The sequence below is a fragment of the Scyliorhinus canicula genome, chromosome 9, assembly GCF_902713615.1.
Source record: "Scyliorhinus canicula chromosome 9, sScyCan1.1, whole genome shotgun sequence".
Taxonomy (NCBI): Eukaryota; Metazoa; Chordata; class Chondrichthyes; order Carcharhiniformes; family Scyliorhinidae; genus Scyliorhinus; species Scyliorhinus canicula.
In genome coordinates, this window is record NC_052154.1 from 1,066,780 (window position 1) to 1,081,779 (window position 15,000).

The window sequence follows — 15,000 nt, forward strand, 5'->3', positions numbered from 1 at the left end:
GATTCACCCTCAAACATCCGCCCCCAATCTAGGTTCTTCAGTTCCCGCCTAATATTATAATTAGCCTTCCCCCAATTTAGCACATTCACCCTAGGACCACTCTTATCCTTGTCCACCAGCACTTTAAAACTTACTGAATTGTGGTCACTGTTCCCGAAATGCTCCCCTACTGAAACTTCTACCACCTGGCCGGGCTCATTCCCCAAACCAGGTCCAGTACAGCCCCTTCCCTAGTTGGACTATCTACATATTGTTCTAAGAAGCCCTCCTGGATGCTCCTAGCACTAAGTGAGTCCCAGTCAATATTGGGGAAGTTAAAGTCTCCCATTGCAACAAACCTGTTGCTTTTACTTCTTTCCAAAATCTGTCTACCTATCAGCTCCTCTATCTCCCGCTGGCTGTTGGGAGGCCTGTAGTAAACCCCCAACATTGTGACTGCACCTTTCTTATTCCTGATCTCTACCCATATAGCCTCGCTGCCCTCTGAGGTGTCCTCCCACAGTACAGCTGTGATATTCTCCCTAACCAGTAACGCAACTCCTCCACCCCTTTTACATCCCCCTCTATCCCGCCTGAAACATCTAAATCCTGGAATGTTTAGCGGCCAATCCTGTCCTTCCCTCAACCAGGTCTCTGTAAAGGCAACAACATCATAGTTCCAAGTACTAGTCCAAGCTCTAAGTTCATCTGCCGTACCTGTTATACTTCTTGCATTAAAACATATGCACTTCAGGCCACCAGACCCGCTGTGTTCAGCAAAATCTCCCTGTCTGCTCTTCCTCAGAGCCATACTGCCCTATTCCCCAGTTCTCCCTCAATTTTTTCATCTTCTGTGCCCCCACTGTATAGGCCTACCCGCAGATCGGTGGGCCCCGATCGTGGGTCAGGCCACCGTGGGCGCCCCCTCCCCCCGGGTCGATCCCCCCACGCCCCCCCCCTCATCTAGCTGGCCTACAAGCCAGGACCCGCCGTGATGGACCATGTCCATTTCACGCCTGGGGGACTGGCAGAAAAACGGACGGCCGCTCGGCCCATTGGGGCCCAGAGAATTGCCGGGGGTCCGCTCCCAACGGCCCCCTACCGGCCGGGCGTGATCCCCGCCCCCGCCCGAAAACCGGCGCCGGAGAATACGGCAGCCGGTATCGGAGCGGCAGGGCGAGATTCACGCCCCCCACCCGGGAATTCTCCGACACGCCCGGGGGGCGGTGTTGGAGAAGCCCGCCCCTTGTGTAGGTTCCCGAACCCTTAATATTTTTGCCTTAAAAAAATCCTGTTTGACTTTATACCCATGAGCAAACTTGTTTAATTTCTGTTCACTGATTTAATCTCTTTATCTTAATTTCAGTTTTGACCAGACTGGGCAGAGGGAGTGGGGTTTTATGTTGACTCCTGTCCTTTCTTGTGCTGTCACTGAAGGAGAGTCGCATACAACCGTACTACACCATCTGAACGCTTCACTAATACAGCACATTACATCAGGTTGCAGCCAAATTTGCCCTGAGGATAGTCACGATACTCAGCCCAGTGTGAGGGTCAGTCCGTGCTGGCTGCAGACTGGACTCTCGGTCAGTGTGAGGGTCAGTCCGTGCTGGCTGCAGACTGGACTCTCGGTCAGTGTGAGGGTCAGTCCGTGCTGGCTGGACTCTCGGTCAGTGTGAGGGTCAGTCCGTGTTGGCTGGACTCTCGGTCAGTGTGAGGGTCAGTCCGTGCTGGCTGCTGGCTGGACTCTCGGTCAGTGTGAGGGTCAGTCTGTGCTGGCTGCTGGCTGGACTCTCGGTCAGTGTGAGGGTCAGTCCGTGCTGGCTGCAGACTGGACTCTCGGTCAGTGTGAGGGTCAGTCCCTGCTGGCTGCAGACTGGACTCTCGGTCAGTGTGAGGGACAGTCCGTGCTGGCTGCTGGCTGGACTCTCGGTCAGTGTGAGGGTCAGTCTGTGCTGGCTGGACTCTCGGTCAGTGTGAGGGTCAGTCCGTGCTGGCTGGACTCTCGGTCAGTGTGAGGGTCAGTCTGTGCTGGCTGCTGGCTGGACTCTCGGTCAGTGTGAGGGTCCGTCCGTGCTGGCTGGACTCTCGGTCAGTGTGAGGGTCAGTCCGTGCTGGCTGCTGGCTGGACTCTCGGTCAGTGTGAGGGTCAGTCCGTGCTGGCTGCAGACTGGACTCTCGGTCAGTGTGAGGGTCAGTCCGTGCTGGCTGCTGGCTGGACTCTCGGTCAGTGTGAGGGTCAGTCCGTGCTGGCTGGACTCTCGGTCAGTGTGAGGGTCAGTCCGTGCTGGCTGGACTCTCGGTGAGTGTGAGGGTCAGTCCGTGCTGGCTGGACTCTCGGTCAGTGTGAGGGTCAGTCCGTGCTGGCTGGACTCTCGGTCAGTGTGAGGGTCAGTCCATGCTGGCTGCTGGCTGGACTCTCGGTCAGTGTGAGGGTCAGTCCGTGCTGGCTGCAGACTGGACTCTCGGTCAGTGTGAGGGTCAGTCCGTGCTGGCTGCTGGCTGGACTCTCGGTCAGTGTGAGGGTCAGTCCGTGCCGGCTGGACTCTCGGTCAGTGTGAGGGTCAGTCCGTGCTGGCTGGACTCTCAGTCAGTGTGAGGGTCAGTCCGTGCTGGCTGCTGGCTGGACTCTCGGTCAGTGTGAGGGTCAGTCCGTGCTGGCTGGACTCTCGGTCAGTGTGAGGGTCAGTCCGTGCTGGCTGGACTCTCGGTCAGTGTGAGGGTCAGTCTGTGCTGGCTGGACTCTCGGTCAGTGTGAGGGTCAGTCCGTGCTGGCTGGACTCTCGGTCAGTGTGAGGGTCAGTCCGTGCTGGCTGCTGGCTGGACTCTCGGTCAGTGTGAGGGTCAGTCCGTGCTGGCTGCTGGCTGGACTCTCGGTCAGCGTGAGGGTCAGTCCCTGCTGGCTGGACTCTCGGTCAGTGTGAGGGTCAGTCCGTGCTGGCTGCAGACTGGACTCTCGGTCAGTGTGAGGGTCAGTCCCTGCTGGCTGGACTCTCGGTCAGTGTGAGGGTCCGTCCGTGCTGGCTGGACTCTCGGTCAGTGTGAGGGTCAGTCCGTGCTGGCTGGACTCTCGGTCAGTGTGAGGGTCAGTCCGTGCTGGCTGCTGGCTGGACTCTCGGTCAGTGTGAGGGTCAGTCCGTGCTGGCTACAGACTGGACTCTCGGTCAGTGTGAGGGTCAGTCCGTGCTGGCTGGACTCTCGGTCAGTGTGAGGGTCAGTCTGTGCTGGCTGGACTCTCGGTCAGTGTGAGGGTCAGTCCGTGCTGGCTGCTGGCTGGACTCTCGGTCAGTGTGAGGGTCAGTCCGTGCTGGCTGGACTCTCGGTCAGTGTGAGGGTCAGTCCGTGCTGGCTGCTGGCTGGACTCTCGGTCAGTGTGAGGGTCAGTCCGTGCTGGCTACAGACTGGACTCTCGGTCAGTGTGAGGGTCAGTCCGTGCTGGCTGGACTCTCGGTCAGTGTGAGGGTCAGTCTGTGCTGGCTGGACTCTCGGTCAGTGTGAGGGTCAGTCCGTGCTGGCTGCTGGCTGGACTCTCGGTCAGTGTGAGGGTCAGTCCGTGCTGGCTGGACTCTCGGTCAGTGTGAGGGTCAGTCCGTGCTGGCTGCTGGCTGGACTCTAGGTCAGTGTGAGGGTCAGTCCGTGCTGGCTGGACTCTCGGTCAGTGTGAGGGTCAGTCCGTGCTGGCTGGACTCTCGGTCAGTGTGAGGGTCAGTCCGTGCTGGCTGCTGGCTGGACTCTCGGTCAGTGTGAGGGTCAGTCCGTGCTGGCTGCAGACTGGACTCTCGGTCAGTGTGAGGGTCAGTCCGTGCTGGCTGGACTCTCGGTCAGTGTGAGGGTCAGTCTGTGCTGGCTGCAGACTGGACTCTCGGTCAGTGTGAGGGTCAGTCTGTGCTGGCTGGACTCTCGGTCAGTGTGAGGGTCAGTCCGTGCTGGCTGCAGACTGGACTCTCGGTCAGTGTGAGGTTCAGTCCCTGCTGGCTGCAGACTGGACTCTCGGTCAGTGTGAGGGTCAGTCCGTGATGGCTGGACTCTCGGTCAGTGTGAGGGACAGTCCGTGCTGGCTGGACTCTCGGTCAGTGTGAGGGTCAGTCTGTGCTGGCTGGACTCTCGGTCAGTGTGAGGGTCAGTCCGTGCTGGCTGGACTCTCGGTCAGTGTGAGGGTCAGTCTGTGCTGGCTGGACTCTCGGTCAGTGTGAGGGTCAGTCCGTGATGGCTGGACTCTCGGTCAGTGTGAGGGTCAGTCCGTGCTGACTGGACTCTCGGTCAGTGTGAGGGTCAGTCCGTGCTGGCTGGACTCTCGGTCAGTGTGAGGGTCAGTCCGTGCTGGCTGCAGACTGGACTCTCGGTCAGTGTGAGGGACAGTCCGTGCTGGCTGGACTCTCGGTCAGTGTGAGGGTCAGTCCGTGCTGGCTGCAGACTGGACTCTCGGTCAGTGTGAGGGTCAGTCCGTGCTGGCTGGACTCTCGGTCAGTGTGAGGGTCCGTCCGTGCTGGCTGGACTCTCGGTCAGTGTGAGGGTCAGTCCGTGCTGGCTGCAGACTGGACTCTCGGTCAGTGTGAGGTTCAGTCCCTGCTGGCTGCAGACTGGACTCTCGGTCAGTGTGAGGGTCAGTCCGTGCTGGCTGGACTCTCGGTCAGTGTGAGGACAGTCCGTGCTGGCTGCAGACTGGACTCTCGGTCAGTGTGAGGGTCAGTCCCTGCTGGCTGCAGACTGGACTCTCGGTCAGTGTGAGGGTCAGTCCGTGCTGGCTGCAGACTGGACTCTCGGTCAGTGTGAGGGTCAGTCCGTGATGGCTGGACTCTCGGTCAGTGTGAGGGACAGTCCGTGCTGGCTGGACTCTCGGTCAGTGTGAGGGTCAGTCTGTGCTGGCTGGACTCTCGGTCAGTGTGAGGGTCAGTCCGTGCTGGCTGCAGACTGGACTCTCGGTCAGTGTGAGGTTCAGTCCCTGCTGGCTGCAGACTGGACTCTCGGTCAGTGTGAGGGTCAGTCCGTGCTGGCTGCAGACTGGACTCTCGGTCAGTGTGAGGGTCAGTCCGTGCTGGCTGGACTCTCGGTCAGTGTGAGGGTCAGTCCGTGCTGGCTGCAGACTGGACTCTCGGTCAGTGTGAGGGTCAGTCCGTGCTGGCTGGACTCTCGGTCAGTGTGAGGGTCAGTCTGTGCTGGCTGCTGGCTGGACTCTCGGTCAGTGTGAGGGTCAGTCCGTGCTGGCTGGACTCTCGGTCAGTGTGAGGGACAGTCCGTGCTGGCTGGACTCTCGGTCAGTGTGAGGGTCAGCCCGTGCTGGCTGCTGGCTGGACTCTCGGTCAGTGTGAGGGACAGTCCGTGCTGGCTGGACTCTCGGTCAGTGTGAGGGTCAGTCCGTGCTGGCTGCAGACTGGACTCTCGGTCAGTGTGAGGGACAGTCCGTGCTGGCTGCTGGCTGGACTCTCGGTCAGTGTGAGGGTCCGTCCGTGCTGGCTGGACTCTCGGTCAGTGTGAGGGTCAGTCCGTGCTGGCTGCTGGCTGGACTCTCGGTCAGTGTGAGGGTCAGTCCGTGCTGGCTGGACTCTCGGTCAGTGTGAGGGACAGTCCGTGCTGGCTGGACTCTCGGTCAGTGTGAGGGTCAGTCTGTGCTGGCTGGACTCTCGGTCAGTGTGAGGGTCAGTCTGTGCTGGCTGCAGACTGGACTCTCGGTCAGTGTGAGGGTCAGTCCGTACTGGCTGCTGGCTGGACTCTCGGTCAGTGTGAGGGTCAGTCTGTGCTGGCTGGACTCTCGGTCAGTGTGAGGGTCAGTCCGTGCTGGCTGCAGACTGGACTCTCGGTCAGTGTGAGGGTCAGTCCGTGCTGGCTGCTGGCTGGACTCTCGGTCAGTGTGAGGGTCAGTCCGTGCTGGCTGCAGGCTGGACTCTCGGTCAGTGTGAGGGACAGTCCGTGCTGGCTGGACTCTCGGTCAGTGTGAGGGACAGTCCGTGCTGGCTGCAGACTGGACTCTCGGTCAGTGTGAGGGTCAGTCCGTGCTGGCTGGACTCTCGGTCAGTGTGAGGGTCAGTCCGTGCTGGCTGGACTCTCGGTCAGTGTGAGGGTCAGTCCGTGCTGGCTGCTGACTGGACTCTCGGTCAGTGTGAGGGTCAGTCCGTGCTGGCTGGACTCTCGGTCAGTGTGAGGGTCAGTCCGTGCTGGCTGGACTCTCGGTCAGTGTGAGGGTCAGTCCGTGCTGGCTGCTGACTGGACTCTCGGTCAGTGTGAGGGTCAGTCCGTACTGGCTGCTGACTGGACTCTCGGTCAGTGTGAGGGTCAGTCCGTGCTGGCTGGACTCTCGGTCAGTGTGAGGGTCAGTCCGTGCTGGCTGGACTCTCGGTCAGTGTGAGGGTCAGTCCGTGCTGGCTGCTGGCTGGACTCTCGGTCAGTGTGAGGGTCAGTTCCTGCAGACTGGACTCTCGGTCAGTGTGAGGGTCAGTCCGTGCTGGCTGGACTCTCGGTCAGTGTGAGGGTCAGTCCGTACTGGCTGCTGGCTGGACTCTCGGTCAGTGTGAGGGTCAGTCCGTGCTGGCTGGACTCTCGGTCAGTGTGAGGGTCAGTCCGTGCTGGCTGGACTCTCGGTCAGTGTGAGGGTCAGTCCGTGCTGGCTGGACTCTCGGTCAGTGTGAGGGTCAGTCTGTGCTGGCTGCAGACTGGACTCTCGGTCAGTGTGAGGGTCAGTCCGTGATGGCTGGACTCTCGGTCAGTGTGAGGGTCAGTCCGTGCTGGCTTGACTCTCGGTCAGTGTGAGGGTCCGTCCGTGCTGGCTGGACTCTCGGTCAGTGTGAGGGTCAGTCTGTGCTGGCTGCAGACTGGACTCTCGGTCAGTGTGAGGGTCAGTCCGTGCTGGCTGGACTCTCGGTCAGTGTGAGGGTCAGTCTGTGCTGGCTGCAGACTGGACTCTCGGTCAGTGTGAGGGACAGTCCGTGCTGGCTGGACTCTCGGTCAGTGTGAGGGTCAGTCCGTGCTGGCTGGAGATTGGACTCTCGGTCAGTGTGAGGGTCAGTCCGTGCTGGCTGGAGATTGGATTCTCGGTCAGTGTGAGGCTCGATCCGTGCTGGCTGCAGATGAGTTTGGTGTAGGTGTATCCCAGTCCTGCTAGTTTTCTAATGATGTCTCTTCGAACCACAGGAAGCGATTGAGTTTATCAGACAACAGACTGCAAAGAAACATAACTTCTTCCTGTATTGGGCTGTTGATGCAACTCATGCTCCAGTCTATGCATCGAGACGTTTCCTGGGAACAAGTCAGCGAGGCTTGTAAGTGCTGGTCAATGTGCATTCCAATTTAACCAGTGACATTGCTAAGTTAATTGTGGTTAAGATGGTCAGTGAGAGGTGCTGGAATGATTCAAAACATGGAGATTTCCTGTGACAAACTTAATCTGGTATCAATGATTCAGTAAACTGGAGAGTAGAATCCATAGAATGCCTGCAGTGCAGAAGGAGGCCATTCAGCCTATTGAGTCTGCACCCACCCTCCAAAAGAGCACTCGACTGAAACCACACGCTATTCCTGTAACCCTGTGTATTGATTGTGGCCAATTCACCTAACCTGCACACCTTTGGACTTTGGGAGGAAACTGGAGCACCCGGAGGAAACCCACACAGACAGGGGGAGAACGTGCAGACTCCACACAGACAGTCACGCAAGGCCGGGATCAAACCCAGGTCCCTGGCACTGCGAGACAGCAGTATTAACTGCTGCACCACCATGCCTCCCTCAAACCGCAGGATAAGATACTTTCCACATGACATTTATATTCACGCAGGCCATTGGCGGTTAGTGCAAACTGGTTAAATAATCCAGCACTTATCTGATTTGTGGTTGTAGCTGGTTAAAGCCCAGCAGTGCCTCCTCCATTCCACATACTCTTTGGGAAGTTCCCTTAACCTTGTCAGCTCAGACTAGTTCACTTTAACCCGGGGAAATGGAGCGAACCCCTGTGGAGAGAACAAGTACAAAATTTGCGTAGCAAATGTAACCATGTTGATTTTTCAGCAGCTACGTTTAGTGTTAGGTTTGTGTGTGTGTGTGTGTGTGTGGGGGGGGGGGGGGGGGGGGGGGGGGCAGATTCCCAAGTTACCACTATTCAATCCAGCTTAACCGGCTGCCAGTGTCAGGTAGGAAGTGGATGATGTTTGCTTCAAACTTTGTTTGTATTGTGACATTGTGTTGGGACTATTTCCAGATACGGGGATGCAGTCCGTGAGATAGATGACAGCATTGGGAAAATCCTACAGGAGCTCCACACACAGGACATCGCCAACAACACATTTGTGTTTTTCACATCAGACAATGGGGCTGCACTCATCTCAGCCCCCAATCAAGGTGGGTTCATCTGGTGGCAGATAGGTAGCACAGGTGGCACATTGAAGAAGACATCTTTCTCTCTGGCTGTAGAGCTGCAGTTCAGATATCCTACAGATAACTTAGAATCACACAAAGATACAGCACAGAAGGCCATTCGGCTCATTTGTACCTGTACTGGCCCTTTGAACTATCCAATTAGTCCCATTCCCTCTGCTCGTTCCTCATTGCTCTGTGTATTTTCTCCATTCAGCTATTTTTTCCAATTTGTTTTTGAAGTTATGACTTTGCTTTCCCTTCCCTTTCAGGCAATGATTTCAGGTACCCTCATCTTCCCTCTGAATATTTTGTCAATTATATGATATCCGTGTCCTCTGGTTACTGACACCTTTTGTTCAGAGACATAATTTCAAAGAGTTGATGCCACTGTCCCATATCTCAGTAGGGTTTCTTCAATCATTCCAATAGAATTGATTTTATTCTTCCTCAATTCCTTTCTTCCTCATGTATTATCCAACCGCCCTTTAAATGCATCTGTGCTATTCACTTCAACTGCTCCTTGTAGTTTCACATTTTGCTACTCTCTGACTAAAGACATTTCCCTTGAACTTACTTTGGATTTACTAGTAACTATCTTATATTTATGGCCCCTAGTTCTGGTCTTCTTGGCAAATGAAAACATCGCTGCATGTATCCTATCAAATCTATCAAACCTCTTCATAGCTTTTTTTTAAATTTAGAGTATCCAGTTATTTTTGTTTTCCAATTAAGAGGCAATTTAGCGTGGCCAATCCACCTAACCTGCACATCTTTGGGTTGTGGGGGCGAGACCCACGCAGACACGGGGAGAATGTGCAAACTCCACACGGACAGTGACCCAGAGCCGGGATCGAACCTGGGACCTCGGCGCCGTGAATAACCTGCCAGTTTTGATTTAATAGGTGGTCATGCATAGTGCACGAAGTAAGCGAGCATGAAGACAACAGCTCATCACTGAGTGCAGCTAATCACAGAGTGTGAACTTGGGAATTTGGTACGGGTGAACATTTTAAAGGTTAAATTTAAGGGACAATCTCTCAAATCTGGTCCAGATTGCATTTAGAATTTAACCACAATTTACTGTTAAAGTTAAGTTTCTTTCAGTCTTAGTCAAGGATAAACAAATGAACAATCTCCCTACAGGAGAGGCAGCCGCAGCTAGTTAATTAGGTAATGAGTTTGAACTAGATCCTCTAGCCACTAGTGCTGACTCATCTCTGTAGAATTAGATAGATAAAGGTAATTGCTTATTGTCACAAGTAGGCTTCAATGAAGTTACTGTGAAAAGCCCCTAGTCGCCACATTCCGGCGCCTGTTCGGGGAGGCCAGTTCGGGAAATACAGGCGTCTTGTTAAATGCACAAACTAAGCAGGCGCAAAGACAGCCACCCATCACTGAGTTTAGTTAGTTACAGAGTGTGAACTTGAGAATTTGTTGAGTGAGAGCACAGTTGAGTACAGTGAGGAGGGAAACAAGTACATGATTGGTTGGTGATTATTTTGCACATTTATCTTTCAAAACTTGTGTAATTTATTAGTAATTTAGTTAGTGTTCAGAAGGTTTACTAGCAGTAGTCAAACTCATTAGGAGAGTAGGGTTTAAGTATAAATGAATTAAGAAAATAGTCATAGATTTATTAACACACAATAAAGATGGCAGGGCAGGTGATGTGCTGCAACTGTTGAATGTGGGAATTCCTGCTCACCAGTGTGATCCAAGGCAGACGCGTTTGTCGTAAATGTTAACAGCTTGAGGAGCTTTAGCTAAGAGACATTGAACTGGAGGCTGAGCTGCAGATACTGCCATTCAACAGGGAGAGGGAAAGTTAACCTGAACACTTTATTCCAGAACAAAGTTAACCTGAATACCATAACTGGTCAGAGACAGAAGGGTGTAACTGCAAGCGAAGCAGCGAGGCAGATCAAGAAGGCAGTAATGGAAGAACCTCAGCCCTTGTAATTGTCCAACGGTTTGAACTTCTTGTAGCTTGGGATGAAAGTGGAGACTGCAGGATGGATGACTGAACTGACTGATACAGGAAGCCATTCAATGAGGGAATCATAGGAATGTAGTGGGGGCGACACGGTGGCGCAGTGGTTAGCACTGCTGCCTCAGGGTGCCGAGTGAAGCACAGTGGTCAGCAGAATTGCTTCACAGCTCCAGGGTCCCAGGTTTGATTCCCGGCTTGGTCACTGTCTGTGTGGAGTTTGCATGTTCTCCCTGTCTGCATAGGTCTCACCCCCCACAAACCAAAGATGTGCAGGTTAGGTGGATTGGCCACGCTAAATTGCCAATTAATCTGAAAAATTAAAACATTTTTAAAAAAGTAATGTAGTGGTTGTAGGGAACAGTATAGTCGGGAATTTTAAAAATAAATTTAGAGTTTCTCTAATCTTATTTATTACCCCATGTCAATTTGCTCATGGCTCAGGTAATAATTCAGAGGTTATCATCTTTGAGGTTCAGTTGTTTAATTTAGCCCCTAGCTGCTCATAATCCCAAGCAGAATCTCTTTGTCTCTGGTACCAACGCGGACCACAACCACTGAATCCTCCCCCTCCCACTGTAAATTTCTCCCCAGCCCTGAGCAGCCGTCCTAAACTCTGGCACCAGCCGGCAACAAAGCCAGCTGGAACCTCTGCTCTCGGCCGCAGAAAACTGTGTCAATTCCCCTGGTTACTCCCCATATCTGCGTGGGTCTCGCCCCCACAACCTAAGATGTGCAGTGTAGGTGGATTGGCCATGCTAAATTGCCCCTTAATTGGAAAAAAATAATAATTGGGTACTCTAAATTTATTTTTAGAAATCCTGGAACTCCTTCCCTAACAGCACTGTGGGTGTACCTACACCTCAAGGACTGGAGCAGTTGAAGAAGGCAGCTCACCACCACCTTCTCAAAGAGCAAGATGGGCAATAAAAGCTGGCCTTACCAGCGATGCTCATATTACATAAACACAAAAATAAATCAACTGATTTAGCCATCCACAACTAGATCTGTCTGAACCACAAAAAACATTATCGTACTCACACTGAAACTGCCACCATTCCTGATCACCCTGGAATGCAAAGATATTCCACAGCTTCCTTTCTGTGCTCAAACCATCTTCATAAACCCCAACTCCGGCACCTTCATTGAGGAGCTCATGGACTTCTTTATCATTGAGATTGTGACCATCTCATCAGCTGCTTCTGCTGTGTCCCTCCCTTCTGTGGTACAATGTTGGATATTGTTCGGCAAGTCTTAATGAAGTCTTCATAGTCTTAAGTAGGTTCATGGAACCATAGAATTTACAGTGCAGAAAGAGGCCATTCGGCCCATTGAGTCTGAACCGGCCCTTGGAAAGAGCACCCCAGCTAATCTCATGCCTCCACCCTATCTCCGTAACCCCACCTAACCTTTTTTGGACACTAAGGGCAATTTAGCATGGCCAATCCACTTAACCTGCACGTCTTGTCGGCTGTGGGAGGAAACCGGAGCACCCGGAGGAAACCCATGCAGACACGGGGAGAACGTGCAGAGTCCACACAGACAGACCCTAGCCGGGAATCAAACCTGGGACCCTGGAGCTGTGAAACAACAATGCTAACCACTGTGCTACCATGCTGCCCACATGTTAACTGGATGTATTTAATAACTACAAGAACCATGTTAATCTATAGTAAAGGATTGTAGTTGGATTGTCTCCATGCTTGCTTGTGCGTACAGCTCTGTCTGACACGAGGCTCCTCCGAGGTGTAAGTCATGTGTTCTCTTGCATCACTGTGTGAGTGGGACTGTACACCGTCCAATTAACCCTATACATGCTAGACTCTGCATCAAGTCTTTATCCAATGTATTTCACATTAGTCTAACTATTCCCAGAAATTAACATTATTACCCCTTTTTCCCCCCTTCAAGTTTATAGGTTTAAGCCTCCTGAAGGCACACTACAACTTTGATATAATAACCTTTATTGTCACAAGTCGGCTTACATTAACACTGCAATGAAGTTACTGTGAAAAGCCCCTAGTCGCCACATTCCGGCGCCTGTTCAGGTACACAGAGGGAGAATTCAGAATTCTCAGCTGATAGTGGGAATTGAACCGACGCTGCTGGCCTTGTTCTGCATTACAAACCAGCTGTCTAGCCCACTGAGCTAACAGCAGAGTGGCAGGCTCTGTTGTTGTAAATAAACTCTGTTGATTTGGAGGTTGTACTGGCATCTGGGTATCTTCCTCAATGTCTCCCCACTATTCTATGGAAACGGGTGGTGTCAGGAATTCTAATTGTTGTTTTCAAGTCCCTCCATGACCTCGCCCCTCCCTATCTCTGTCGTCTCCTCCCGCCCCGTGACTCATCTAATTGTTTTGAGCATGCAATCGCTTCAGCGTTTGAGGATGTGCCTACAGCTGCCTGGACTGAAGCTCATGATTTCCCTCCCTACACATCTGTGTCTTTCTACATCTTTCTGCTCATTTAAGATGTTCCTTAAAACCAAACTCTGTGACCAAGCTTTTGACCATATGCCCTAATCTTGTCTGAAGTGGCTTGGTGTCAAATTTTGCTTTAGATCACACTCCTGTGAAGGGCCTTAGGACATTTCTATTACACTGAATATGCTATGTGAATAGTTTGTTGTTTTTTATTTGTGAGCATTGGAGCGATTGGCAATCAGATTATGTTGAAGTTTTCCTTGCTCTAGGGGGCAGTAATGGCCCATTCCTGTGTGGAAAAGAGACAACATTTGAGGGAGGAATGCGGGAGCCGGCGATTGCCTGGTGGCCAGGGCACATACCTGCTGGGCAGGTGAGCACCTCTTCATCAGGTGGATATTGGGGAAGGTTTATGGATATTGGGGAAGGTTCCTGGATATTGGAGGGTTTCTGGATATTGGGGAAGGTTGCTGGATATTGGGGAAGGTTGCTGGATATTGGGGAAGGGTTTCTGGATATTGGGGAAGGTTGCTGGATATTGGGGAAGGTTGCTGGATATTGGGGGAGGGTTCCTGGATATTGGGGAAGGTTCCTGGATATTGGAGGGTTTCTGTATATTGGGGAAGGTTCCTGGATATTGGGGAAGGTTCCTGGATATTGGGGAAGGTTTCTGGATATTGGGGAAGGTTTCTGGATATTGGGGGAGGGTTTCTGGATATTGGGGAAGGTTGCTGGATATTGGGGAAGGTTCCTGGATTTTGGGGGAGGGTTCCTGGATATTGGGGAAGGTTCCTGGATATTGGAGGGTTTCTGGATATTGGGGAAGGTTCCTGGGTATTGGGGAAGGGTTTCTGGATATTGGGGAAGGTTGCTGGATATTGGGGAAGGTTGCTGGATATTGGGGGAGGGTTACTGGATATTGGGGAAGGTTCCTGGATATTGGAGGGTTTCTGTATATTGGGGAAGGTTCCTGGATATTGGGGAAGGTTCCTGGATATTGGGGAAGGTTTCTGGATATTGGGGAAGGTTTCTGGATATTGGGGAAGGGTTTCTGGATATTGGGGAAGGTTGCTGGATATTGGGGAAGGTTCCTGGATATTGGGGAGGGTTCCTGGATATTGGGGAAGGTTCCTGGGTATTGGGGAAGGTTTCTGGATATTGGGGAAGGTTCCTGGGTATTGGGGAAGGTTCCTGGATATTGGGGAAGGTTCCTGGATATTGGGGAGGGTTCCTCGATATTGGGGAAGGTTCCTGTGTATTGGGGAAGGTTTCTGGATATTGGGGAAGGTTCCTGGGTATTGGGGAAGGTTGCAGGATATTGGGGAAGGTTGCTGGATATTGGGGAAGGTTGCTGGATATTGGGGGAGGGTTACTGGATATTGGGGAAGGTTCCTGAATATTGGAGAAGGGTTTCTGGATATTGGGGAAGATTCCTGGATATTGGGGAGGGTTTCTGGATATTGGGGAAGGTTCCTGGATATTGAGGGAGGTTTCTGGAGATTGTGGAAGGGTTTCAGGATATTGTGGGAGGGTTTATGGATATTGGGGAAGGTTGCTGGATATTGGGGAAGGTTGCTGGATATTGGGGGAGGGTTCCTGGATATTGGGGAAGGTTTCCGGCTATTGGTGAGGGTTCCTGGATATTGGGGAAGGTTTCTGGATATTGAGGAAGGTTTCTGGATATTGGGGAAGGTTCCTGGATATTGGGGAGGGTTCCTAGATATTGGGGAAGGTTTCTGGATATTGGGGAAGAGTTTCTGGATATTGGGGAAGGTTGCTGGATATTGGGGAAGAGTTTCTGGATATTGGGGAAGGTTGCTGGATATTGGGGAAGGTTGCTGGATATTGGGGGAGGGTTCCTGGATATTGGGGAAGGTTCCTGGATATTGGGGGAGGGTTCCTGGATATTGGGGAAGGTTCCTGGATATTGGGGGAGGGTTACTGGATATTGAAATGAAAATGAAAATCACTTATTGTCACGAGTAGGCTTCAAATGAAGTTACTGTGAAAAGCCCCTAGTCGCCACATTCCGGCGCCTGTTCGGGGAGGCTGTACGGGAATCGAACCGTGCTGCTGGCTTGCCTTGGTCTGCTTTCAAAGCCAGCGATTAGCCCAGTGAGCTAAACAGCCCCTGGGGAAGGTTCCTGGATATTGGAGAAGGGTTTCTGGATATTGGGGAAGGTTTCTGGATATTGGGGAAGCGCAGCTCCTTCCTCGGGTGAATGAAGGAGGAGTGCTCCGAAAGCTAGTGTTTGAAACAAACCT

At 52.7% G+C, this 15,000-nt stretch overlaps 1 protein-coding gene across 1 annotated transcript in view; it reads left to right on the plus strand.

Annotated features, from left to right (window-relative positions):
* Positions 1 to 7,089: 7,089 nt before the first annotated feature.
* The window catches only part of galns (galactosamine (N-acetyl)-6-sulfatase), a gene marked incomplete at its 5' end in the record, with an annotated part of 34,468 nt that continues 26,557 nt past the window's right edge, over positions 7,090 to 15,000 (plus strand). The window contains 3 exons of the mRNA XM_038808431.1: positions 7,090 to 7,232; positions 8,165 to 8,304; positions 13,005 to 13,108. Of these exons, the coding sequence (XP_038664359.1) occupies positions 7,090 to 7,232; positions 8,165 to 8,304; positions 13,005 to 13,108 (387 nt within the window). The remainder of the gene's footprint in view (positions 7,233 to 8,164; positions 8,305 to 13,004; positions 13,109 to 15,000) is intronic.